Source organism: Apodemus sylvaticus, chromosome X, assembly GCF_947179515.1.
Source record: "Apodemus sylvaticus chromosome X, mApoSyl1.1, whole genome shotgun sequence".
NCBI lineage: Eukaryota > Metazoa > Chordata > Mammalia > Rodentia > Muridae > Apodemus > Apodemus sylvaticus.
In genome coordinates this window covers 133,034,794-133,062,439 of record NC_067495.1, presented here as the reverse complement: position 1 = coordinate 133,062,439, position 27,646 = coordinate 133,034,794, and the positions used below count along the sequence as shown (strand labels likewise).

Below are 27,646 nucleotides of genomic sequence, written 5' to 3'. Positions count from 1 at the left end.
CTGAGGCAGTGATGGGTGAGGAAAACTTGGGAGAGACTATGGATAAGAAAGACTTGGCCAGGGATAAGGAACAAAGAGAAAATAAGCAAAGAGACTTGGGTAGGGAGAGGATGGGGATAATGGGGGAGAGTAGAAGTTGGGGAAGGGCTAGGAATCAGAATTGGGAGTAGAGGTTTGGGGAGTAGGGAAAAGGAGGAGCAAGGAGGGAATACCTGGTGATGAGGAGTTGGGAAGAGAAGGGACAGTGGGGAATTTGAAGCTGGGGAGGAGCTTAGCAGGAGGAGGAGTTGGGGAAGAGATAGGCGAGAAAGAAGTTGGGGAAAGCCAGGAGAAAAGATACGGATATGAGGAAGATCTAGGAAGAGACTACAGATGAGGAAGACCTGAGAGGTAATGAGAAGCAAGGAGAAAACAGAAGATGAGGAAGTTATGGAGGAGCAGGGGAAAGGCTTAGGGTTCAGGAGCTGAGGAGGAGTTAGGATGATGGGAGAGAATAGGAATTGGGAAATGGTAGAAGAAAGGAGTGAATAGGAGCTGGGGCTTATGAAAAAGTTAAGGAAAAGTTAAGGGTGGTGAGTTGGGGGGAAGGGCTAGGAATAAGGATGATCTGGGTAAGGGTATGAGGAGCAAGGAAGAAATGGATGCTAAGGAGTTGTGGAGGATGAGGGGAAGGTGGGGGGCAGGCTGTGAATGAGTTGAAGTTTGAAAGGCATGAGCTGCACTGTTGAGCTACATTCCTACTGCTGTAAATATTAAAATTTTTGCTTTTAATATTTATTTTGTTAGGAGCAGATTTTTGGCATGCTCATGCTCTATTTTTCCAGCAAAAAAAAAAAAAAAATATATATATATATATATATATACACATATATACATATATGCAAATGTGCAAATGACATTGCAAACTTACTTCTTTGCTCAAATGTATAGAGAATTAGCAAACAAAAGATTCATAAAACTCAGAACATTGAGTGAAGGGGTGCAAATGTAGTCCAAGTTAAACCACCTTGTTTTAACTTCTTTTTACATTGATACCTGAAATTCACTAAAGTAAGAAAACCAACATTATTCAAATAAGAACATCTTGGTTTTATATGATAGTTTTCTAAGTTAATTTAAATAATGCCTTTGGATTCGGATGGCTTGGCTGAAAGATTTGTTACTTATTCTGTTTTAAAATAGAAAACACAATTATGTTTCCCCATGGACGAAGAGACCCTGAAGAATTTGAAAGCACACCAAGGGACCCTGAAGAATTTGAAAGCACACCAACAGAGGAGGAAGAACATTCAGCAGTTTATACCTTTGATGATGACTTTCAGCACCCCAGTGTTTCACAGAGGAGTGACATTGAAGGTATAAGGTGTCAAATGTTGGGCACTGGCAAGCTGCCTCAGGGGGTAAAAAGTGTTTGCCATGTGAGCCAGAGAGGATCTGAGTTTAATCCCTAGAGATCACACAGGAGAAGAATCTACTCCAGAAACCTGTCCTCTGATTACCACACTGATGTGTGTGTGCATACACATATTATTAATTTTAAAAGAAAATTTAAAGCTTATAAATGTTGAATATTGATGATATCTTCTAGTACTTTTGTTTTGAACTTAAAATCTGTTAGTTTCTTTCATGCACTTTGCTCTCATCTGATGTTCATATTCCCATATCTAAGTTCTAGAAATTCATGTGGTCTTGCCTTTGAAGTTCTAACATGTTAATAATACTATTTAATATTAATACTATTAATGATTATTATTAATACTATTTAATATTTAATGTTTTCTATTTAATTTTATCTAAGAAAGACTTGGAAATTTGTTTTTACAAATGACCATGAATTGTGATCTAACTTCATCTGTCAAAGAAAATTTTATATTGATGTATCTAATACAAAGTTGTCAAATGTCTGTGAAAAAATATAAAATATACTGTTTCATTGCAGTTTCTTTTTTTCTTTTTTTAGGTTTTTCCAGACAGGGTTTTTCTGTGTTACAGCCCTAGGTGACTTGGACCTCTTTGCAGACCAGGCTGGCCTCAAATTCACAGAGATCTGCCTGTCTCTGCCTCCAAGTGCTGGGATTAAAAGTGTGCACCACCATGCCCTGCTTTATTTCAGTTTCTTAAAATAACATTTAATTTCAAAAGTGTTTTTCTTTTTCTTGTCAACAGAACTGAGTTCCGCATCTGATTCACATGGGAAGAAAAGTCCTATAGAACTGTTTACAGATGCAGGGTAAAATATTAAAAAATGTTTGCTGAATAATGTTCTTCAAGAACTGTTTGTTTTGTTTATGTAACAAGTAGCATACATAAAATATTTGCTATTTCTCCCAAACTATTTTACCTTATGAATCTTTAATTGAACAGTGATATCCAACAGAGGGTTTTATGCATGCTTGGGAAATGCTCTATTACTGAACTACAGTGCCAGCTTTAATAATTTTTAAAAATGTGATTTTTTTCATAGGGAAAAGGTAGAGGTTATTCTTGGAAAAATTGGAGGTATGTTTTTGGGTATCTTTATATTTTTATAAAAATTGTTTAAAGCTACATAACAATTTGCATAAAATGTTAGACAATATATTTCTGCTCTTTAATGCCTTGTTTTCATAAGATTTTTCATAAATATTTATGATTTAGCATCATAGATATTCTTCCTTAAATGTTTCCGTGGTGAGAGAAGTAAAATTGATGTTTTAGGACATGTAACTTTAATGGAATTCCAGAAGAAGAAAATAAGAAAAGTTTTTATACTTCTTTGAACAGATGAAGTGATGTAGTATTTCTGTATATCAGTTTCTTTTGCCGTCTATATTAGTTTTTTTAATTCAATTTATTTTCTAGGATTTATACTGTATTCCTTTTTTAAGAATAGGCGGTATAAATCAAAGCTTCTTAAATAAGTCCTTATTATTTTCATTCTAGTAAATTATGTGAAACTTTGCTAGTAAGAATTTTAAAATACTAGCCAAAAACCTCTTTTGTTTTAAGAACAGTGTTAAAGATCAGTGATACTGGCTTTCATGGAGAGAATATTCACTGTTGTTTACTTTGTTTTAAGAAAGTCTTGGTATGGGGCTGGCATTAACACTGTAGATTTTTGACTTAACCTCATAGATGTTGACATTATAAGGACAGACAAACCCAACCAAGGGGACAGTACTCTTTTTAAAAAAGTTAATAGAGGTCAGAGAAATGGCTCAGTGGTTTAAGAGCACTGGCTGATCTTCTAGAGGAATCCAGTTTGATTTCCAGAACACCCATGGTAGTTCACAGCCATCTTTAACTTTAGTCCTAGGGGATCCAGTGCCTTCTTTTAGCATTAGTTGGAACCAGGTTCATGGTGCACTGGCATAGATGCAGCCAACCATTCCCCACACATACAAAAATAGTTAATACCAGATCCCTTTAAAGACTACTCATATAATCAACTTCTTTGGAAGAAGCACATGTTTTATAATATATTGTTTCATCCATGTATTATAGCAGCTAAGATCATCTCTTTCATATATTATTATAGGAAACACTTTTATTTAGCTGATAAAATACGATAAATTATTGATATAATAATGGAGCTTTGCTATGGTTACTAAAAGTAACTGGTAAAAAGAATATTTTTCCTTATTGAGTCACAGCTTGAATATGCAGCTCTGGATGGCCTGGAACTTGATATGTCAGACAGGCTGGCCACAGACTGAATATTTGACATTTGCCGTATAGAAGCTTGATGAAATATAAAGGATAACCAAAGCATACTAAAAAGATACCATAAGCAGGCACTTACCAACTGAGCAACAGCCCTAGCTTCTCATTGACAGTCTCTTTTACAAGTAATTTTAATAATTAAATGAACTATTTTTTTGTTTTTAGTGACAGGGTTTCTCTGTGGCTTTGGCTTTCCTAGAACTCACTCTGTAGACCAGACTGGCCTACAACTCACTCTGTAGACCTGGTTGGCCTGAAACTGACAGAGGTCCACCTGTCTCTGTATCTCAGGTGCTAGGTTTAACCTTTTTTTAGATTCTATTTTTAATAAACTATTTCATTTCTTTCTCTCAAACAATAACTCAGGCAATCATATGCTTCTAGTATAGAATGTTTTATGAATTTTTTATTTAATTCTTTTCTTGTAGATAACATCCACCTTCCCCCTTTGTTTTGTTTATTAGTTAATTTTTATCATCTCTCCCAATATCCATTAGAAAAAGCCTAATTGTGGTGTGCTTGCACAAAAATAATTAGGACCAGAAAGGTTTCAGATTTCAAAGTTTTAAATATGGAATGTTTTCATCGAACTTGCTGATGGAACAGACCTGGTCAGAAAATTCAAAATACCAGATGTTCAAAGTATGAAAATTGTGTACTATCATGTTGATAGCATTTTAAAATTTAGTTTTAAATGTCTTTGCTATTGATGAGTACACATTACTCATATTTGTAATTATCTGAATATGTAGGAACAAAATAATTTTCTTTGACATTGAATTCTAACCAACATTAATTTTTAATATAGTTGACATTAACCGTGCTCTTACTGCTAAGAGACAAAGAATGGAGACATCTGCCCAACAATCTTTTGAGGGAGTTGAGATGAAAATGAAAGACGTTTGGAACTCACATGAAGATGCACTGTAAGTTGTTCTTTAAGAACCATGTTTATGTCAATTTTAATATATACTAATATAAATCACTCAAGAAAAATGCTATAAATCTGTTTATTTGGAAGTCTAGTGAAAATGTTTGACTTGAGTTTTCTTTAGGAAGGTACATCCTACCTTCATAGAAGCCAGTGAAGATTACATTTAAGTAACAACCCTTCAAGTAACAATTGAGGTTTATCACTCCTTGGTATTTACTCTTGAAATTAGTTGGATAAATTTTAGATGAATAAAATCTAATAATTGTTATGCTATGTCATAACAGTTGTCAGCTATGACTGACAGTGTAGAGAAAGGTCAATTTGAACATATTAAACATCATGCTTTATGCTAAATTGTGGCTGTGTCAAAATGGAGAGTGGGGAAATTAGTGAAATGTTTGTACTTGTAAATCATTTGATAATTTGTGAGAATCTACCTTCGGTAGAAAAAATGAAAAATAAATTCTTTAAAGAGAATATTTTCTGAAAATTGATAAGTATGATAAAAGTTGCTTAGTTTTCAAAAGCTGCTGCATGAGAGCGACATTTATATTAGGAAAAAGATCTACAATCAATATAAATCTAATTTACTTCAGAGTTTTCAATCAAAGTATTTAACTGTTATTTCCTCTTTATGCTGTGAAAGTGTGTCAATTCAATTTTGTCTCAAGTGTTGTTTACATGATAGTATAAGAGGTAACGTTATTACTGAGTGTTGTTTTTATAATAGTAAGAGATAAAACATTATTATGCCTTTCAGGGCACAGCTTAATGAAGAGTCTGCTCAGGCATTTACAAATCTGTTTGAACAATGGGATGAGGATTTTAAGAAATTTCGAGAACAACATGAGAAGCTTGTGGTCGGTATCACAATTGTAATTACTCTATTATAAGTAAAGCTCAAGTAAGAATAGTGAAGCTATCTGAGTTGAATGAAACACATCCAAGCTTGTTGAAAGATGTCCAAGAATGAAATGTCCAAGAATGAGTGATGTCTTGAAGATGATTTCCTACCCTGTGTGAGGGTTATTTTAGGATGCTGAGTAAGGGGAAACATAGCATGTGAGGAGTAAGAGTAGCCTCACTTAGACATAATGCTTACTATAGGAAAATACTAAGGGCGTTCATCTTAAAATGTCTTTTGCTAAGTTTAGAATAGTATTGTTTTCTTAATTTAAAGTTTTAGGGTTCAAGCTATACCTCAGAGGGACTACATTTGCCTTACACATATGTGACCCACAGCAACAACCAGCTCTTACTAAATTGTTAATGCAGGTTTTTTTTTGTATTTGTAGAATGATTTTAAGGAACAGGAGAAGGTTTTTCAACAAGCTAGATTTATTCAGAGCCAGAGACTGAGAACAATTCAACAAGTACATGAAGAATTCTTAAAGGTATATTTGCATGATAACGTATGTTCCTTAAAATAAAGTACATATTTTTTCTTACGAGAATAAGATAATTTCCACTTTGAATTAATTGTTTCTAATTGATATGAATAGTAGTTATCTAGCATTCTAATGTTTTCATGGAAGTTGTTAAATACAGAAGATAAGTTGTGAATTTTCTGTAGATATATACTTGACATGTAGTATAGACATTCTTCAAGTTTAGTCGTTTTTTACATAACTGAAAAGAGAAAGATTGCATATCATTTCTATGGTCTTTGTCTTTGTATCCCAGTAGATATTAAATAGGAAATGCTTGAAATAAATCTTCTTAAGGATTTAAGGCAAAACATGCCCTGGAACTGGAGTTAAAGTTACGAGCTGTTTTGTAGGCACTAAGAATCAAACCCAGGCCCTGTGGTAGAGCAGCTGGTACAGTCATCTCTCCAGCCTCAGGCAGGAGCCAAATTAAATCAAACCCTTTTTGGAAACTTAGTAGGGAAATAGCTTCTGGTATGTTATATTTTAGAATGATTGATTGCAGCGACTAAAATAACTGTATATATAAATTTGTAATGTTAGCTCAGAATTTAATAAAGATTAATAAAGTTGTTGCTTGAGAATTAAGCTTATACTGGTAAGTTGAAGTATAAACAATAATTTTAAAACAAGTATTTTAAAGTACTTTAACTTCTACACAAATTACTTTATGTGTTTCCAAATACAGTTCTTAGCAGTTTGCTCTACTGTTCCCTGAAAACTATTTGTTAATTGGTACTGATAAAAGTATGTTATCGATAATATCAACAGATATTACTGTTAATTAGTATAATTTTTATTTCCTCTGTAGCCCATGTTTTCACATTCAGTATCTACTAGGATTCTACCATTTTTTATTTCAATAGTTATTTATTTATTTAACATTTATTTCATAATTAGCACATGCTATTTAATATTCTTAGGATCCTTTGCTAGTACTATGAAAACTGTTTTTTTCTGTTCTTCAGTCAATGCTTCATAGACTTGTCATATATTTTTAAAGCGTTGTTTTTCCTGTAAGTATATTAACTTCCCATTTTCCATTTTGAAGAAGCCCTATGACACGAATCACTTTTGAGGTTACATTTATTCTAATTGTCCATTAATATACATATCTTTCTACATAATCATTTTCTTTGTACCTGCTGTCTGTCTTCCCCTCACTTAAATGTTTTTAACTCCTTTTCATTAATTCAAATTGGTTCCTTTGTTACACAAGCTGGAATAATTTCCCACTTTGTACTTTATATGAAGCTGCACTATCGTTCCCAATGTAAAGTTTTTGTATTATTTCAGTTTAAATTTTTATTTTCTTTGGGAAAAGGAGCAATTATCTATTATAATCTTTTATTTTCTCCATAGTATTTAATGTGGTATTTATGACTTGGTTGGTGATTTATCTCACTGGAAAATGATTAGAAAAGATTTAAAGTATCGTTTTAAATGGACAGCACATGCATATTAGTGCTGAAGAGACTTGGACAGATGGATAGATGGAAAGTTGGAAGGTAGCCTGGCTAATATAGTGAGAAACTGTCTTACAAAACAAAAAGAGGAATTTTGCTATTAATTACTTGTAAAAGGATCTCATTTTTTAGATTATTTTCCCCTTTAGTAAATTCATCTCACATTAGGTCACACTGACTTTTGGTCTTAAGTAGAATGGAGCCTGATGTTTGAGAAAATTAGTAGAACTACTCCCAATTATGATGTTTGCTAAGAAGACCCTGCTTTGCTTCTATATTTTTCATTTTCTTAAAAAGTGTATGTGTTTCACAGGCTAACTTTCAAGCTCTCAGTCCTTCCAGTTGTGCTTGTGAACCTTGTGATTCTGTGCCCAACTATCTCCTTCTCTCCTTTCCCTGTCTTGACCTTAATATTTCCTCAAACCATTTTTTGATCAGCGAGTACCATTGGATCTTCTATAATTAACATTTGGCTGGTGTCTGAGTTACTTTGCATCTCAAGAGTAGAAATTTGGCTTTTCTTGAATTGGAATGTTTTTTTTTTTACTTGAAATAATGTGTATTCAATATTTAAAATTCACTTTTGAAATTTTATTTGAAAATTTTACAACTTGAGGTGAAAAAATACTGCCCTAGGGATAAACTAGCCTTTTGCATTTTAGAATTTGGAAGACCTGGAGATCAGGAATGATGCTCTTCTTACTGGGACACAAAGTGAACTTAAGGAGGAAATTAATAAGCTGCAGAGAAAAATTATGAGAGAATCCGTAAGTTATGTTTCAAATTGGAAAAATGAATTAATGAAAGCACTTCCTGGTTGATAAGTACCACTAAAATGAAAATATTCTCTCTCTCTCTCTCTCTCTCTCTCTCTCTCTCTCTCCCCCCTCCCTCCCTCTCTTTCCCTTTCCCCCTCCCTCCCTCTCCCTCTCCCCCTTCCTTCCTTCTCTTTCTTTCCCTCTCTCTCCCTTTTAAATAGCAGCAGCAGGAAATGGCAAATGTTCGCCAGTCTCTCCAGTCCGTGCTCTTTTGATGGGAAGAATATTTGAAGAAGGAACATAAACTGAAGCGATACAGTTCAAATGCCAGCTAGCAGCCATGTTTTAAGACAAGTATTAGTATAAATGATAAGATCTTTAGTCATTAGTTTGTTACCCTCATCCTTTATTTAGAATATGTTAGTATCAACTATTCCTGTATTTCAAGGGTTTGCCTCTTGTTATAATGCAGTGAACTTTTCTTTATGACACTGTTGAGTTTTTATCAATAAAAATGATTAAAGTGTGGATATTGACTTTATATTTATCACTCCCAAAGGCACAAAGTTCAGGTATAGAAAGTTATGTTGGTTTTATTTTTTTTCTTTTTCTTCTTTTTTTCTTTTTCTTTTATTTTTTTGGTTTTTGGGATTTGGTTTTTTTTTTTTTTTTTGTGACAGGGTTTCTCTGTATAGCTCTGGCTATCCAGGAACTCACTTTGTAGACTAGACCAGGCTGGCCTCGAACCCAGAAATTTGCCTGCCTCTGCCTCCCAGAGTGCTGGGATTATAGGCGTGCACCACCACAGCATGGCAGGTTTTATTTCATTTATTTTTCTGGCAAGGTCTTACCATGTTTGCCATGATGGTGTCTAACACTGAACCTAAAAGATTAGATATAGTCGTCCTTAGATATAGGTAGTCCTCGAACCTCAGCCTCCAAAGCACCTGAGACAACAGGTGAGCACCTCTATTCCTCATTTACATGGTTCTTTAAAGAAAACCCCTTTCAGTCCATTTTATATACTTTCTAAATTGCTTAACCCACTTTAGGAAAATGTATTAAAGAGTTTGAGTTCATGTTTTGGCATTAAACATTTAAGACATTAATCTAGCTGACTATATATATTAGGGTTTACTTTGTTTTTGTTTTTTGAGACAAGATCATGCTATGCAGGCTTGCTTGGCCTGCAACTTACTATATAGACTAGGCTGGCCTGAAACTCATTTATTTACAAACTGTCTCTGTTTCCCAAGTGCTAGGATTAAAGGCATGTACCAGCATGCCTTGACTACATACTAGATTTAAGACATTACAAATTTCATTTCCGTGGGCTATCAAAATGTCATTAAGATTGATCTGCTGTTAAATAGCAAGTATCCTTAGGAGGATTAAGTAACAATTATCATAATTATGAAATAGTAATGATTATCATGAAGGCAGGGCATGGAAGTGCATGCCTTTACTCCCAGCACTTGGGAGTCAGAGTCATGTAGATCTATTGAGTTTGAGGCCAGCTTGGTCTACCTAAAGCAATTTCCAGGACAGCCAGAGCTACAAAGTGAAACCCTGTCTCAAAAATTAAAAAAAGACACCGCGGCGGCGCACGCCTTTAATCCCAGCACTTGGGTGGCAGAGGCAGGTGGATTTCTGAGTTTGAGGCCAGCCTGGTCTACAAAGTGAGTTCCAGGACAGCCAGGGCTACACAGAGAAACCCTGTTTCAGAAAAAAAAATAAAAAGGATATCCTGAGTATAGCTACTTTTCTATTTAAGGATGTTTTATCTGTTTTCAAAGATAATTTCCCAACTAATAGAAACAGATGCAGAGACCTACAGCCAACTATACAGAGCTTAGGGAATCCTGTGGAAGAGGGGGAGGAAAGAGTGGAGAAGTCAGAGGAGTGAGGTCATCACAAGAATATCCACAGAATCAACTAATCTGGGCTCTTAGACAATGAATCTACAACTAGGGAACCTCCATGGGCCTGACCTTGGCCCTCTGCTGTTACAACTGTGTAGCTTGATCTAACAGCGGGAGCAGAGGCTATCTCTGTTTCCTGACTTTAGAACCCTTTCCTCCTACTGGTTGCATTGTCTATCATTAATAGGAGATGAAGTGCCTAGTCTTAGTGCAACTTGATATATACAATGGCTGCTGGATGTCCATGGGAGGCCTGGCCTTTTCTGAAGAGAAACAGAGTGGATTGGGGGAGGGGAGGAGGAGAGGCAGGAACTGAAGAGAAGAGAGAGGGGAACTGGTCTGAATGTAAAATGAAAAATAATTTCCTAGAATAACATTTCAAACACTTGCATACTAATGTTATCAAATATTTCCAAGTTTCATTTTTACATTAATCAAATATGAAGTTTAATAATTTGCCTTTTAAGATATAATTTGCCTTTTAAGATAATAATTTGCATTTTGAGCCAGGAGGCCTTGGTTTGCACCTTTAATCACAGCAGTAGGGAGTCACAGGGAAGTGGCTCTGAGTTTTAAGGCCAGCCTGGACTACAGAGCAAGTTCTAGGACACCTAGGGCTACACAGAGAAACCTTGTCTCTAAAAGACAAAAAAAAAAAAAAAAAAAAAAAAAAAAAAAAAACCCAAAAAACCCAAAAAAATAATTGTCCAGAGAAACTTAACAAAAATGTGTTTAATAAATTTGAAAGTTTAAACATATTTTTGGAATTAATAGGTTATTCTCGTTGTAGTTGACATTGCTCTCAATGAAGCATTTAGAACAACTCCTAAAATTCTATTTTTCTCTTAAATAACCCATTCTTAGCCTACAGTGAATGTTCTTCAACTTAAGAGACATGTTTAAGTTGTCTTTTTTTAAACTTCTATAGCTTATATAGAAAGTCGATTAAGAGAATGGTTTCATTACTTATTGTGTGTGTGTGATTCTGGGATCCTTCTAATGTCTTATACTGGAGGGAATCTCTCAGGTCACCCATGACATAAACGCTAGGTTCCTTTCATTGCTAAGAATTGAGCAAAACACATAGTGGTAGTAGTAGTTAAAGTCTAGACTTAATAGAAGTAAAAATAAAAGCGTGAACTCTGCTGCACAGAACTGGAAGGGCCTGAGTAAGTGTGTGGCTCAAGAACCCCATTTGATGTGTCCAGGTGCTTTATATTACAAAAGGGAAAGTCAGGGTACTCTAAAAGGATGGAGACTTGGTTGGCAGGTCATGTGATTAGTGTTCTTTGCTGGAAGGGTTTTGTACAATCCTTAGGGCAGTCAAATGGATGATTTTTTTTTTCGGGTTTTGTAATCTCGTTATGACTCATGGTCATGTGTGGCTGGCCCTATTTTCCTGCCTCATTTTCCACAGGACTATATTCCCAACATGAAATAGGAATTGTAAATACTGACCAAGTTTCTAAGGGGTTCTTTATGTTTTAAGTTACTGATAGTTACAGACATGAAATAAGTACTTCAGAGTGTTCTCTGTGTACTTAATTCACATAAGTATGCTTTTCCTTTTATGGTATATTGTCTTTCTTCATTGTGCCTGTTCTTAATATATATAAAGTACATGTGTCTTACTCTAATATATCAACAGACATATGGCATATGGGCAGTCGAATTTTAAAATGCTCCCTTTCTTCAGCAAGCCCACCTTCCTCTTTTCCTCTACTGAGCTGACTTAAATGGCAACTTTGAAAAAGCTGTTTGCTGTGTCCCCACCCTTCCTGTGACATTGCCCCCAAGTAAATAATAAGGCCTTTCCCAAAGGAATCCCCAGACAGTTGTGTCACGTGCTGGAGACATTCCTGTATGGAGTATGAGTAGGTTGTAGGCCTTGTCTGTGACTGTCTTGCTGAATAGTATGTCCTACTGCAAGAATGGAGCCAAGTTAATGATAATGCCACCATGTAAATGGCAAGTTGTTACCTGGGCAGCTAAACATTCAATCTCTTAAATCACCAAACCATCCAAAATAGCAATTTAGGAAGTAACTAAAAAAAGGGGGTACATATTATGTAGTACAGTTTACTGGTTAAGGATATAGGTGAAAGTATCTGGGTAGGAATAGCTTACTGCTAAATATTCCTGGGTTTAGGAACCTGAGAAATAGTGACATGAGCCAAGTTCCATTAAAACCTGGACATGTGTGTTTTTTGTTTCATTCCAATGTATAGATCACAGCTGGATACCTAATACACAGTTATCAAGAATTTACTTAAGAGTGAACAAGTTTAATTCCTATGATCTTAATTACAACATGGAGTAAAACCCTTAGGACCATGGGGAATGACTACTAGAAATACAAAGCAAATTCATAATCAAGCTTATTCAGGGCCAGGAGCATATGTTAAAATAGTGAATCTTAAGAGTGTTAGAGCCCACCATTACTTTCTGTAGGCAACACAACCTGGTAGTCACATGGGTACATGCTGTTAAGAAAAAAAATAAAGAAATCTCATGGAGTAGACCAATGAGATCCTGGGAACAGTTCCCAGCTTGATTAAGAAACTTCTCTTCCTTTATAGTATTTGGATTTGCTCCAATTCTTGCCTGGAAATAGGCAGTACCTACCTCTCTCAGAAAGAGGCTCATGGAAAATTATGCACACCCCATACAGCATTGTTTTTGTTTCAAAAAAAAAACACCAGCAAGTAAATAACTAACAATATACAGAGCAATTTCATTCCTAGATTCTGAACGGCAAATTGACCACATGTAAACATTATTGATGCTCAAACAACAGCTTTACTGAAGGTAGTAATGTGCGGTCTGCCCCAGCCACCGAGCACTGCTGAGAGACCATGGAATAAACAACAACACTGTGTGTATGGCTTTGGCATTCTAACATGGGAAGATGGGGTCTACTAGAAAAAAATATTAAATTTAGCAAACTGAGCAGGTAATGGAAAATGAAAAATGTCATGGAAAAGTAAACACTCTACACAGCAGGAGGGAACTCAGAATTGAAGGCATCCAGAACTTTAAATTACACACATCTACTTCTGGCCTCCCTGTATATGTTTCTCAAGGGAAAAACAAGGCCACTAGCAGCATTCCTGACCTTGGAAAAAAACAGAATTTATTGTAATATGCAGTGTTGTTTCCTTGCTGTAGACAAAAAACAGTTTGGGGATATCTTTGAGTAGATTAGACACCTTCCTAAAGTGAGTCCAAAAATAATTACCAGGGCATTTCCACAAACAAAAATGTATTTAACATGTATTTTGGCTTACTATTGCTATTACTATTCCAAAAACTTGCATTAAACCAGGTCCTTCACTACTCATATAAGTATCATTGAAGGAGGAACACAGGGGTTTGGTTCCTACAGTACTACTGGGGTCATTGCAACTGCTCTCCAGAAATAGTTGGGTTGAATACTCTGTACTGCAACCACATTGACAACATCATCTGGTTGCGGCACATATCCAGAAGGAAGTTTAAGAGAATCCAAGGTGAAAAATATGGTGTCTTCCAACACCCCAGTTCTTCCATCTGTTTTGGTAACACGGACCTGTGAATAAAAAAAAATGGCAACAATGAGTGTAGAAAATCATAATCTATGGTCATAGACTCTGCCCTTCTCTCTGGCCCTAAGCATCAGACTCTGGCATTCCACTACAGATTCCCATCCTGCTTTGCATGTTAGCAGCTCTAGGTGTTGTGTAAACACCCTCCCTCAGCCCTCACCCCTCACCTCTCCACCTAGGTCCAACCTTACAACAATCAAAGCAGTCTGGGGATGAGCACCAGGTCTCCACCGAGATAATTTTGTTCTAAATAATTACCCACAATGGGTGTGAACTTGTAGTTAAGGCTGATTGCTTGAAAAGAAAAGAGAAAGGAATGTGTTGTTAACCTTTTTCTCTGCTTCCTCTGTTGCCTTAGAAGCACATTCCTTCATTTTTCCAATGGCACAAAACAAATGCCAGCCAATTCATTTTCATTCTTTCCTGCCCATATCATACTCACATGCTAGCTAGGAGTTCAATTGACACTCCACCCATTTTTCCTAACAATTCCAAAAAACCTGATCATTCTTTTTTTTTGATTTTGTTGCTCTTAGAACATTCTAATGCCTCCCAGATAACGCAAGTTTTGTCATTATGTACTATATATTAGTCTCATAATTTCCCTTCAGAATTACAGTATTTTTATTTACTTTACATCCTGATCACAGCACCCCCACTCCACATTCCTCTCTCCTTGTCTCACCCTCTCAAATCCTCCCATTGCCCTTTCCCCTTCTCAGAGAAAAGGACCCCCCACCCTTGATGATCACCCAACCCTGGGACATCCAGTACCAGCAGGGCCAGGCACATCCTTTCCCACTGAGGCCTAACCAGACAGTCCAGGAAGGGGGAAGGAGATCCACTGGCAGGGGACAGAGACAACAGTCCCTGCTTCACTTGTTAGGGGACCCACACAAATACTATACATCTGCTACAAATGTGGTTCAGCCCTGCATGTTCTTTGGTTGATGGTTCAGTCTCTGTGGGCCCCCATGGGCTCAGGTTAGTTTCTTCCTGTGGTGTCCTCGACCCCTCCAACTTGCACACTTCCATCCCCCACGCTTCCACCATACTCCACAGGTTTTGTTGCTCTTAGAACATTCTAATGCCTCCCAGATGCCTGATGTTTGGCGGAGGGTCTCTGCATCTGCCTCCATCCACTTATATAGCAAAGCATTTATTTTTGGTTTCCTAACGATCACTAAAGGAAAGATAAGCAGAAACAAAGGACAAGTGCAGCACACAGAAACTACCTCATTCACATGACAATGTTTCAGAGGCTTCACCAAGGTGGCTCTTCTGCTCTGTGTGTCTTGCTCCTCAGAAAACTCAATTTCTACCAGGTCCCCATTATAAGGTTGAAAATCTGCAACAGTCATGGAAGAAAGTCAAGTTAGAAGAAGCACTGTGACATTTCACCATTTCCTGGAATGTTAGCCCTGACACACAGTTTCCATCACACATAAAGTACATGCTGAACCTTTAGGAGCCTAGGGTTGGACAGATGGCTCGGGGAGTTTTACTGCTGTTGCAAAGAATTTAGGTCCACCTCCCAGTGTCCCCAGTCACCTCTAGCTTATCTGTGCATTCCTCCGGTCTCTGTGGGTACCCACATACATGTGGCATATGCTTGCACAAAAGCACACATACACATAAATAGAGACACTGGTTTGTAAAGGATGAGGGCTGGGAGGAGGTTCTTCAGCTAAAGGTACTTGCTGTTCTTGCAGTGCATCTGGGTTCAGAGTTTCCGCACCCACATGGAGGCTAGAGATGCCGGTGGCTTCCACCCCCAGAGCCTCTGAAGGCATTTGGATAGCGTTGTAACACATACATGCAGGCAAACTTCTCTCACACATAACATTTTTAAAAGATAAGAGTAAATAAAAGGATCTGGAACAGCGTGAGACAGTAAAATAACCTACACAATGAATAGGAAGGAAATAACATATTCATTGCTCAGTTGAAGTCAAAACATGCTTTTTTTTCCTTCTTCTTTCCATTCTTTAAGTTTCTCATTGAAGAAATTAGTGAGGCTGTAGCTTAGTTAGCATGGGCAAGAACCGGGATTCGATTTCAAGCAACACACAGATAATAAAAATAGTAATGAAGAACTGTTTGACATTTTCACTGGGTTTCATAGAATTCATTTAATAGTATTTAGTCTGACAATTATGGATATGACTGGCTAAGCCCTCTAAGACTGGTTCCTAGTGCTAGGGATCAGCCACACCCTCTTTTTTAGCCACTGTCTTTTCTTACCCTAGAACAGTCTGCTATGATGACTAACCCTGCTTCACAGGAGTAAGCCTTTCCGCCTATGCCTTGGGTCCTACCGTCTATTTATAGCTCAGGGACCTGACTCCATCCTGCTCTCTTCAGAACCTTTAGTCATATCCTTTGCACTACAAACATGTCCAAGTCTCTTCCACTCTAAGAAGAGTATTTCTAGCATCCTTCTTGTTGTTGACAACTTCCTGTTGGCATAGTGACAGGCTAATACATTGTCTTTGGAACTTTACAATCACAGGGACCTTTTTCTCTGAAAACTGAAAATTTCTGAGGGAAAATGTCATAACATCCTAGACATCACCAAGCAATTATCATTGGAGAGTTCCTGAGATAACACCAATATCAAGTTGAAGTTTTTACACCCAAGAAAATTAAACTAGAAAGCAATTTTGTGTAGCTGAGACAGTATCACTCTTCTTTTTATCCAAGTAAAATAGCACCTGTTTGAAAAGAGTTCAGCCTGGTACTGGAAGGCGTGATTTTAACAGTTTGAGACAAAACACAGGACTATTGGAAGTCCCTATCTCAATTTGGGGGGTGGGAGGGTTATAATAAAGGTATCAAGTTTGCATTTCATTAGGTTTACATTTTATGAGGTTTACATTTCATTACACATAAAACTGTTATTTTTCATTTTGTCTTGGTCTCAATCTTGATCATTAAAGGCACAAAGTGATAGGGTATAAAGTGCAGCTTGCACAGTGCACAGCCCAATCAGCCTTCCCTGATTCTCCCTCGCACTGCTTTTGAATGGATTCACATGTCTGTCTCTCCCAATGATGAGCTATGAACTCTTAATAAGCAAGGTTTAATGAAGCCTTCTATATTTTGTTCTATGCCTTAAATATCTAGAACTCTCTTAAACCAAATTAAAGCCCAATAAACTGTTTAAATGATCATGTCGTTGCTTTAGATATAAAACCAATAAAATGTCATATCAGAGAAATACAAATAGAATTTAACACTGAGTGCATATATACACGGTTTTCAGGCTATTTCCAGGTCTTATTTTAAAGCATTGGAAGTATTATGAAATAGTGTCTTTTCATTTGTGTAATGGTGTTAGAATAGAAATTTGATACCTATATAAATAAAATGTTGCACAAATATTAATGTACCCAAACAAATGAAGATGCAATAAATAATAGCATGAGATTTTGTGTCCCTTGCTACACATTATTTTCAAACTCCAGTGGTCCACTTCACATATTGAAATGAAGCTGAAAGTGCCAAGTATAGGACTGGGAATGTAGCTCCGTGATCAAGCACTTGCCTTGCAAACACAGGCCTGAGTCTGATCCCTGAAAAGATCCAAGTATATTGCACTTGTAATAGAGAAACCCTCTCATCAAATAAGCATGTTCTAAATTTAAGCCTAAAGAAGACTCCTACACCCAATTGGTAATATTTCAAAAATGAGTGAAACTTAATTTTACATTTAAAAATGTGAGTTGTACCTTTGCAAGCAATGTCTAGAGAGAAGGACAATTCATGATCATTGTAGTCAGTGTCACCCACTAGAGAGGTAATACAGCCAAGCAAAACTCTCATGTGAGATTCTGATGGTTCTTCGCCATGGTCATCAGAGAAAGCATCCACCTATATAACAAACAAACTAACTTTAAAAAATGTTACTTCAAACAAGCCAAAGCTAAAGAAAAAAATTAAAAAATCTGAAACCCACCCTAAAATCATTGTTCAAGAGATAGTTCAAATAATGATCATAGACAACTGACACATAAATCGGCATGCACTAATGAAATAATGCTTGAGCTTCATATAATTTTTGTTGTAGTTTTAGAGTAAATTTGGAGAATTGAGAAGAAAATAGAGTGTTGCCACATACTCATATTGATTATAACTGATAAGCCAGCATCAACACTTTATAAAATCCACAGGTTACATTAGGGCTCAGGCTTTGTGTTGTATAATCATGAATTTTAAAACATTATTTGCATGTCTGCCAGACTTAAGGGACTGCTATTATTTATGTAAAAAAGATATATAGATTCTATTATCAGTAATTAAAAAATAAAAAGTGAGTAAAAGCTAATTCAAAGTAAATCATGGTATGTGATAAAAAGATTTAAAAATTGGTCCCTGGAGTTTGAAAGAAAAAGAGAATTAAGACAGAAGATTATTAAGCGAACAGAAAAGGTTTTCAGCAAGTGCTTTTTGACCTGGACTGTGAAAGAAAAGATTATCTGGTAAGTTGAGCTAGGATCTATGTTTGTCTCTATGTGTGTTTGTGTATCTACATGTGCATGTGTGTGAGGGTCACTGAACTAGAAAAGGGATCATGAGACAGGAGGAAGAGTGCTAAAGAGAATAGGGGAAAGACAGGGTAATAGAATGCATGTGACATAAAAACAGAAAGGGGGATGGGAGAAAGGTAAGAGGCACACAGTGAATACTAGTGAGTCAGTGGGAACGGGAAAGAAGGGCAAAGCATCGTGGTATGTAAGCATGAAAACAGCATAATGAAGCCCATTACTTTGTATGCAAACTTTAAAACTCATTTAAGATTTTGTGTATGAGTGTTTTGCCTGCAGGTATGTATTGTGCCACTGTTGCTAAAATTTCTTTTTCCCAGGGAGAGGGGAACAACATCTACTACCCCTTCTCTAAGATCCCAATGACAAGCAGAGACAGGATTGCACTGGAGTTCGCTCTCAGGAACCAATGAGTTCATTAGGCTCCCTTACATAGATGGTGAGGAGCTACTTATGGGGTGTGGACACTCCTTTTCCATCCAGCCACAGTGGAAAGCCTTACCTAGCAGGGAAGAGTGTTTCCTGTAGTTGCATAGGTGAAACTAACTCCCCACCCCAAATCAGTCGTCCCTGGCCTACATATTGACTCTAGCCTCTTCCCCAGGCCATATGCAGAGTTGATAGAGAACAGCTGGATATTTAGGTGGAAGGGGGATGGTGGCTGAACAGGTAACAAGCCCAACTGGAATGATCTTTAGAAAGGGGGCATTTAGCTAAATGTACCAAATACCAGTTGCTTGACTTGACATGGGCCTGCCCAAGTGCCTTCAGAGATCAAAAGCAGAGACATGAAGAGGTTATCAGATCCCTTGGATCTGGAGTTACAGATGGTTGTAAGAAACCATGTGGGGACTGGGGATCAAACCATGGTCCTCTACAAAAACAACAAGTGTTCTTAACTCCTGAGGCATTTTCCAGTCCCCAAGCTAATTTAAGAAGACTCAACAGCAGCAGCAGTAGCAGCAGCAGCAGCAGCAGCAGCAGCAGCAGCAGCAGCAGCAACAACAACAACAACAACAACAACAGTAATAAGAACTAAAAATCAGGAAAAGGGAGAAAAGAACTTAGGGTTGAAGTTGGGCAGAGGGCCAGGGAGACAGCAAGGGTACAAGAGAAGGGTAACTAAATCAATGCTAGCACTCCAGAGAAGAGCATCTGGGGAGACAAAAGAACATTGAGATAAATGTGAGAAAATAAATCTAATAGCCATATGCCACCTTAAATATGATCAGTCTCATCTGACCTTGGACACGAAGCAGGGTTAGTGTCACTCTGGGACAGAAGAAAATAACCAAGAGCTACAGGGTCCGAAAATCACAGTTAATTTAGGACTTTAAAATATTTTTTAAAAAGTATCTACATTTTTATTTCTTAAAATTATAGTCATCTTTACCTTATGTTCTGTTTTTCTCATTACAAAAATAACACATGTTCAGCATATAAAATGTAAAAAAGACAGAAAAGCAAGAAAATCACATATAATTCAGAAATACAATCCCTAGACAATAACAGCTGGCCACGGTCTTAAGAAGTGACCAAGATAACTACATCTTGGCCTGATCTTACCCTGAATCCATTTCTTTTCTGCTCAGTCAATTTTCATTTGTAATTCCATTAACAGTCACATCTGCTTGGGCCACACATTGGAGGCTGGGCCCTGACCATGGCCTAGATATATAATCTAAGTACTGATTGAATGTATAACCAAAGCTAATCTAATGGTTTTCTCCTGACCCATACCTGACAACGCCATTGCAGGTTTTTGCCTTTATAAACTCTGTATTCTGAGCTTTGGTGCCAAGAGTTCAGTGTAGCTACAACTTGTTCTCTACTGTCAGCTAATAAAGGACTCACAAGCTGTGCAGTGGTGGAGCATGACTGTAATCCCAGCACTTGGGAGGCAGAGGCAGGCGGATTTCTGAGTTCGAGGCCAGCCTGGTCCACAGAGTAAGTTCCAGGACAGCCAGGGCTACACAGAGAAACCCTGTCTCCAAAAGCCAAAAGCCAAAAAAAAGATATATTTGTTTTTATATGGTAGTAGTCTATAACTTTCTTCCGTGGACTTGTTCTACCAGATAATTTACCTATACACTCTTTTAAAGGAAAAGGTAATAGCACACATGTATAATAAATATAGAACAAAATGGACCAATTAAGCCAGTTTATTTTAACCTTTTAAAGGATGGTGTCCTATGAAAAGGAAGTGCTGTAATTTAGGGACACTATTCCACAGTTTGGCATACAATTTATGAGCTAATACACTACATTGTTTCCTAATATACACATGTAAGATCAACTCTCAGGAGCAGAATTTCATGCTTGAAAGTTTCCATTGACAGTTCCCACAGCTGCTGGACTCTGGTACAAGCCCAGTGGTCCTGAGCTCCACTGTACCCTGCCCCAGCTTAGGTCCTACTCTAACTTCTGCTGTGGCCCCTGAAGCCGCAGAGTCCCTAGATGCCTGATGCTAGTGATGTCCTGCTGAAGGGAAGAGTTCAAAGAAACAAATGAAGGAGGCTGTTCTGAGGCTGGGAAAGTCAGTCACACAGGGCCTGTGCAACCTGGGGCTCAGAACATTTGTTATCTTGCAAATATGGCTGCCTTGCTTTTCTTACCAGGTCCTCTGAAAGAAGAAGAGGACGCCATTGCACAGACTCAACGTTGCCCTACTTTTTCTCACTCATCCCTGCCCCCACTAAACCCTAGCCTCAGGCTTCACCCAGAGCTGAAGCTGCTGTCTCCATCCTGAGGCAATGGTCTTTGCTTCAGATTGGCCAGAATGCACCCAGCTGGGCTTGTCCTGCCTCTTTGAAGATTTCCCTCTGGGCAGGGAGTAAATTGAGGCTGCCTGCCTGAAATTGTCTCTGAACTGACTTGGTCTTTGGGACATTTTGTGTTTGGACTGTTTAGAGAGCTTCATCGGTTTTCTTGTTTATTGGTCTTTCTTTCTTTCTTTCTTTCTTTCTTTCTTTCTTTCTTTCTTTCTTTCTTTCTTTCTTTCTTTCTTTCTTTCTTTCTTTCTTTCTGTCTTTCTTTCTTCTCTTATAAAACACATCCCTGTTCTGCCCTGTCTCCCTCACCCCCACCCCTTTGTGTCTACTATTATTGTAAATAACTTTTTTTGTTTGTTTCTTTTTCTGAGGCAGGGTTTCTCTGTGTAGCCCTGGCTGCCCTGGAACAATCCCTGGAGTTCAGGCTGACCTCAAACTCCCTGAGATCCTCCTCTTTTTGCTTCCTGAGTACTGTGTCAATGACTGTTACATAGCTATTTGCCCTGAATTGCAAGGCCCATTGCACAAGTCGTCATTGATGCTGGGGACACTTTGGTGACAAAGCTGCCTTTGAGTCACTTGTGATCCTATGACTAATCTGCCTCTAAGACTCCAATAAGCTCACTACATATCCAAGTTAGAGTTGGCTAGATAGTCTGTCTCTGGTGTTCTGTCTGGAGTCAACTTTTGTTCCTACATCCCAAGGAAAAAAGCAAGTACGGGTGACTAGAATTGTGGTTTTCAATGTGACTGTCTCGAAGGAGAAAGTGTTGGTTCACTCTCCCCTTGTAAAATGTCTGTGTTGGAGGAAGCTGTGGCTGGGAGATGTTCATGCCTGTACTTGCAGAATTCAGAGGCTCACATTGGGATCGTCTGCAACTGGTCTCCACCTTACCTTAGAAGGTAGAGCCTCTCACCAAACCAGAATGCTCTAACTGGCTGGACTGCCTGGCCAGCAAGCCTCAGGAACTCTCCTGTCTCTGCTTCTCCAGCACTGCGATTAAAGGTCACACTGCAAGTGGGTGCTGGCCCAGGCCACTCTGCTTGTGCAGCAAGCACTGACTTCACAGGCTGAGTCATTTCCCTGAACCTCCTTACTCTCCTGAAAGTTGATGACATTTTACTAAGCTGCTAAACAATTAAGGACGTTTTCATCTTCCTGATGTAGCTACAGGCATAACCCCATTACAAAAGAGTAAATGAATCTGTGGTGATCCTGATTTATGGAGCTTACTAAGTAAATTTCCTTGGGCGGGAGGAAATGAGTGAGAATTTCATGCATTATGAATTTCTTTGCATGTTTCCAATTTGGAAGACCCTAGATTCTCCATCTATTTAACCTCCATCTTCAGCTGTCAAAACCAGTTTCATGATTCTTTATTCACTCAGTTTTATCCATAAATCAAGTACCAGAATCACATCTCCCTACCACCACTGAGTAGCGTGTCAGTGCTCGGTCTTCACAATTAACAAATAGCCATTCTACATGTGGAAGCCTGACTGGCTTTTCTCCTCCTTCTCCTCCCCCTCCCCCTCCCCCTCCTCCTCTTCCTCCTCCTCTTCTTCCTCCACTTCTTCCTCCTCCTCCTTCTCTTCTTCCTCCACCTTCTTCCTCCACCTCTTCCTCCTCCTCCTTCTCTTCCTCCTCCTCTTCCCCCTCCTCCTCCTCCCGGCACTTGCTCCTCCTCCGTGTGTGTGTGTGTGTGTGTGTGTGTGTGTGTGTGTGTGTGTGCGCGCGTTCAAGCTCATAGTTGGGGGTTTTGAGACAGGGCTTCTTTGTGTAGCCTTAGCTGTCCTAGAACTAGCTCTGTAAACTAGGCTTGCCTCGAAAACACAAAGATCTGCCTCCGGCTGCATCTCAAGTGCCAGTATTAAAGGCATGTGCCACCACTGTCTGTCTGTCTTTTCACATCTTAGATAGCTAAAAATCTCAAAAATTGATAATACTTCCACTCTTGCCAAACCTGAGAAATAAGGAGTCTCACATTCTGCTGATGGTGGTGTCAATTAGTAATAATAATATTCTTCGTTTGCATATACTGATCAAAATGATAAGTATCTGAACTTGGATGCTAGATTCAGATTCTGTAAATATAAAAAGGTTTTAAACTGTGGAACTTCATACTAAGTAAATTATACTTCAATAAAATTATTTTTTAAAAATATAATTAAGGTAAACACATAAAGGCAGACACTCTGAAGCTAATAGAAAAGAAACTGGGGAAGACCCTTAAGGACATCGGTACAGGGGGAAAGTTTCTGAACAGATCACCAATAGCGCATGCTCTAAGATCAAGAATTGACAAATGGGACCTTATAAAATTACAAAGTTTCTTTAAGGCAAAGGTCACCATCAAAAGGACAAATTGGCAACCAACAAATTGGGAAAAGATCTTCACCAACCGGACACCAGATAGAGGACTAATATACAATATATACAAAGAACTTAAGAAGTTAGACACCAGAAAACCAAATAACCCTATTAAAAATGGGGTACAGAGTTAAACAAAGAATTTTCACCTGAAAAACTTCGGATGGCAGAGAAGCACCTTAAAAAATGCTCAACTTCATTAGTCATTAGGGAAATGCAAATCAAAACAACCCTGAGATTTCACCTTACACCAGTCAGAATGGCTAAGATTAAAAATTCAGGAGACAGCAGGTGTTGGCGAGGATGTGGAGAAAGAGGAACACTCCTCCACTGCTGGTGGGGTTGCAAATTGGTACAACCACTCTGGAAGTCAGTCTGGCAGTTCCTCAGAAAACTGGGCATGTCACTTCCGAAAGATCCTACTATACCACTCCTGGGCATATACCCAGAGGATTCTCCGGCATGTAATAAGGATACATGTTCCACTATGTTCATAGAAGCCCTATTTATAATAGCCAGATGCTGGAAAGAACCCAGGTATCCCTCAACAGAAGAGTGGATGCAAAAAATGTGGTATATCTACACAATGGAGTACTATTCAGCCATTAGAAACAATGAATTCATGAAATTCTTAGGCAAATGGATGGAGCTGGAGAACATCATACTAAGTGAGGTAACCCAGACTCAAAAGATGAATCATGGTATGCACTCACTAATAAGTGGATATTAGCCTGGAAAACTGGAATATCCAAAACATAATCCACACATCAAATGAAGTACAAGGAGAACAGAGGAGTGGTCCCTTGTTCTGGAAAGACTCAGTGTAGCAATATAGGGCAAAACCAGAACAGGGAAGTGTGAAAGGGTGGGTGGGAGAACAGGGGGAGGGAAGGGGGCTTATGGGACTTTCAGGGAGTGAGGGGCCAGAGAAAGGGGAAATAATTTGAAATGTAAATAAAAAATATATCGAATAAAAAAATAAAATAAAATAATTAAGGTATATGTTCACCTAGTAATTAACAAATAACACAGACCTATTTGCATTATAAGAGGAAGTTGCAGGATAATATAAACTCTAATAATTATTGTTAAATACTGGTCATACAATTTGTACTTTTCTAAACAGATATTACTACAAAATAGAACAGATGTGCCATGCAATCCCCTAAATTAGACTTCACCTTCCATCCACTACAACATGTCCATTTAAGAGGGCCTGAGAACTAGAAGCCATGGTGAAAGAACTCGGAAACAGAGAAAGTATCCAGGATATACAAGTCTTACTGTGGCTGCGTTCAATCCACAAGTGTTTTGTTCTTCCGCAGCTGCAGGAAGTTTTTGTTCAGCTTTCGGAGGGTTGTCACCAGTCATGCTGTCAGCACTGAAGTGGATGTGCTCAGGGATCCAGTCATAGTTACTACTGGACCCTGCCACAACTTGCTGTTTGTTTTGTAATGTAGTACTATCTAAAAGATGAGCAAAGATGAATTTATTTATATAAATTATTTTCAAGTACAAACACATACTACAAATAAGCCCAACCAGAGAAGCTGTGATAAATAATCATCTAAGTCTAGAAATAAAGTGACTTTGATTTGGGATAGGAATTAGGTTGGTGAACAATGATTACTCATGCTGAACTCCAGAGGGAGAATGACAAGGTTTAAATCTCTCTCTCTCTCTGCCTCTCTCTGCCTCTCTCTCTCTGTCTCTGTCTCTCTCTCTGTCTCTGTCTCTGTCTCTGTCTCTCTCTCTCTCTGTGTGTGTGTGTGTGTGTGTGTGTGTGTGCGCGCGCGCGCACGCGCCGTCCTTTATTTGTTCAATCTGGGTGTGTTAGGGTATGAGTTCTGTTGATCCACAAACCAGCTTGTGCACTCTCTTTGCTGTCTGCCTACCTGACTTGGCCGTAGCACAGATATGGTAATACTGAAGCTTCTTCTGTTAGAGCAGAGATACCATTCACCCCAGCAACATTTCACATCATTTAATGGACTCTCCTAACTAAATACAAATCTTCAAAATAATCCACTATATAGGCAATCAGTGGCAGTCTCTAGGGCATGTGTTTAGGGATACATAGCGAGTGAGTAAACTTTGATTCCTATCTCCTTACTCGTCATAGCTAACATATTAAAAACTTGGTCCCCAGTGTAGGAGTGTTCAAAAGTGAAACCTGTGGATTAGAAAGGCTTTAACCTTATTAGCTGAGTAATTTATTTATAAATTGTTTATAGCTTCATGAATTTGGAACTGAAGGTCTTTGTTACAAAATTGATCTTTTTCTCTCCCTTTCCTGACTCTCATGAGTTGAGCAACTCTGAACCACTACATCTTCCCCACCAGGACGTTCTGTCGTGCCAGAATCCCAGAAACATAGTCAAGAACTTGCTGATTGAACTCTCAGAAAATACCAGCCATTAGAGGCCTTTCTTCTTTTAAGGTAACTTGGTTTAGGCATTTTATCACAGTAACAGAAAGCTGGTTCATAGGTAGGTACAAACACGTGTTACAGTTAAGAAATAAAATCAGTGGGCTAGCAAAAGGGCTCATTGGGTAGTGGTATATGTCCCCAAGCCTGACAACTTGAATTTAATCCTGTGATCCTACAAAATGGTAGGCAAGAACTGACTCCTGAGGCATGCTGTGTATAGCTATACTCACACACACATGAAAACAAATAGATAATTTTTAAAATAAAGTAATTAAGAGAAACTACTACTATAAATACAGAAGATAATCCTTCTGTAACCTACAGTAAACTAAAGCAAATGAGCAGATGGAAATCTGGCTTAATGGAGAGACCTGCTCTCATTAAAAAAAAAGTTCCTAAAGTACGTAGATAAGTGCAAAACTGGGGCACAGACACCTCCCCTCTTCCACCGCATCCTCTTTCCACCCTTTCTCTGAGTTCCTACCTCTGCTGCCTTTGTTTAAAAACTTTCTTATTATTTGTTCTTTACGAATTTCAGACAATATATTTTGATCAAACCTACTCTGCCTGTTCCAGATCCTCCCAGATCCACCCCAACTCCCTAGTCACCCAACTTTACTGGTCTCTCCCAGTTTTCCTTTTTATCCCATCAAGTCCAATTCGTGCTGCCCAAATACTTTTGAGTCTAGAGCCTGTCCTTAAGGGTGTTCGACCTAGCAGTGGTCACATCCTTAAAGAAAACTGGTTCTTCCTGTCCTAGCAGCTGTCAATTGCCAATAGCTCCTCACCCCTCACTCTGTCCTGCGCTCTTTGCCTTTTGACACACTTTGTTCTTTTTATTTTAAAGAATTTTTTGAAAGAAAAATTATGGGCGTGATGGGGACATACCAGCACTCGCGTGTATGCACATGGACATGCACGCGAACACACACACACACACACACACACACACACACACACGCATGCTTATTGCTCCTCAGTGTATGTATGTGACCCACGTGCCCTCAGAAGGCAGAAGAATACTTCTGAGGCCCAAGAATTAGAGTTATTTGGAAGTTGTGAGCAGCAATGCGGCATTGGTAACCGAACCCTGGTCATCTAAGAACAGTAAGTGCTCTAAACTGCTGAGTCATCTCTGTAGCCCCCATTATTTTAAAGCCTTTGTCATTCCTGTGGGCAGGGGAGTTCTGGAGTGAGTCCATGCAAGACTATCTAGCAAGTGGCATATAGGGTGCGGGGCAAGGAACTGGCAATGCTCTACTCTGGAGATAAAATGGCGCTGCTCTGGCCAGTTACAGGGCAGGGGATGACGGGGGACTGGCGGGGTGGGGTGGGGGAAGATGCGGGGCGGGGGTTCTAAGTTCCTCCAACCCTGACCAGAGATAGAACACAACTCTAATCGAAGGTCTCTTTGGACAAAGAATTAGTGCAGTACCTTCCAAGAGCCTCTGCTGCTCTCCTCTCGCCTCCTTTTGATCCGCTTTCCTGTGAAAGAGGGTACGAAGTCTGGAAATTAGCCGGTGCATAGTTCGCTGTCGAGCAAGTGTGGGCACCAGATGGGACCTGAAATAAGGCTTCCTTCTATCTAGTTCTCTGTCTTCCAGGAGAGCCCTAATCGCAGCAACTCTCACAGACGAGATTCTACTTCCGTTCCCTGTACAGCCTAGTTTAAGACACGGGATTGGGGGGGGGGGCGGGGGGAGGCAGAATTACCACGTGTGGAGTGGCAGGGT

The 27,646-nt window shown here is 38.6% G+C and overlaps 2 protein-coding genes across 2 annotated transcripts; one reads left to right on the top strand and one right to left on the bottom strand.

The window, feature by feature from the left end:
* Positions 1-1,193: 1,193 nt before the first annotated feature.
* On the top strand, positions 1,194-11,058 carry LOC127674691 (synaptonemal complex protein 3-like). The gene is made up of 8 exons (XM_052170341.1): positions 1,194-1,356; positions 2,167-2,230; positions 2,465-2,499; positions 4,511-4,628; positions 5,397-5,496; positions 5,932-6,030; positions 8,192-8,296; positions 10,984-11,058. The coding sequence occupies exons 1-8, from the start codon at positions 1,194-1,196 to the stop codon at positions 11,056-11,058; spliced, it is 759 nt and encodes a 252-aa protein (XP_052026301.1).
* Positions 11,059-13,588: 2,530 nt separating this feature from the next.
* Positions 13,589-27,439, bottom strand: LOC127675266 (cancer/testis antigen 55-like). Its single transcript, XM_052171332.1, has 5 exons — positions 27,349-27,439; positions 24,767-24,948; positions 17,525-17,666; positions 15,029-15,141; positions 13,589-13,777 (listed from the first exon to the last, which is right to left on the bottom strand). The coding sequence occupies exons 1-5, from the start codon at positions 27,437-27,439 to the stop codon at positions 13,589-13,591; spliced, it is 717 nt and encodes a 238-aa protein (XP_052027292.1).
* Positions 27,440-27,646: the final 207 nt, after the last annotated feature.

Bases quoted from the DNA above. Each gene is read 5' to 3' on its own strand.
- LOC127674691 (XM_052170341.1), top strand. From the start codon at position 1,194: ATGTTTCCCCATGGACGAAGAGACCCTGAAGAATTTGAAAGCACACCA. The intron at 2,231-2,464 runs GTAAAATATTAA...TTTTTTTCATAG, and splicing joins GAACTGTTTACAGATGCAGG to GGAAAAGGTAGAGGTTATTC. The intron at 5,497-5,931 runs GTCGGTATCACA...TTGTATTTGTAG, and splicing joins AACAACATGAGAAGCTTGTG to AATGATTTTAAGGAACAGGA.
- LOC127675266 (XM_052171332.1), bottom strand. From the start codon at position 27,439: ATGCACCGGCTAATTTCCAGACTTCGTACCCTCTTTCACAGGAAAGCG. The intron at 24,949-27,348 runs GTACTGCACTAA...CTCATCTTTTAG, and splicing joins GCAGCAGAGGCTCTTGGAAG to ATAGTACTACATTACAAAAC. The intron at 13,778-15,028 runs GTAGTTTCTGTG...TTTTATTCACAG, and splicing joins AACATTGTCATGTGAATGAG to GTCCGTGTTACCAAAACAGA.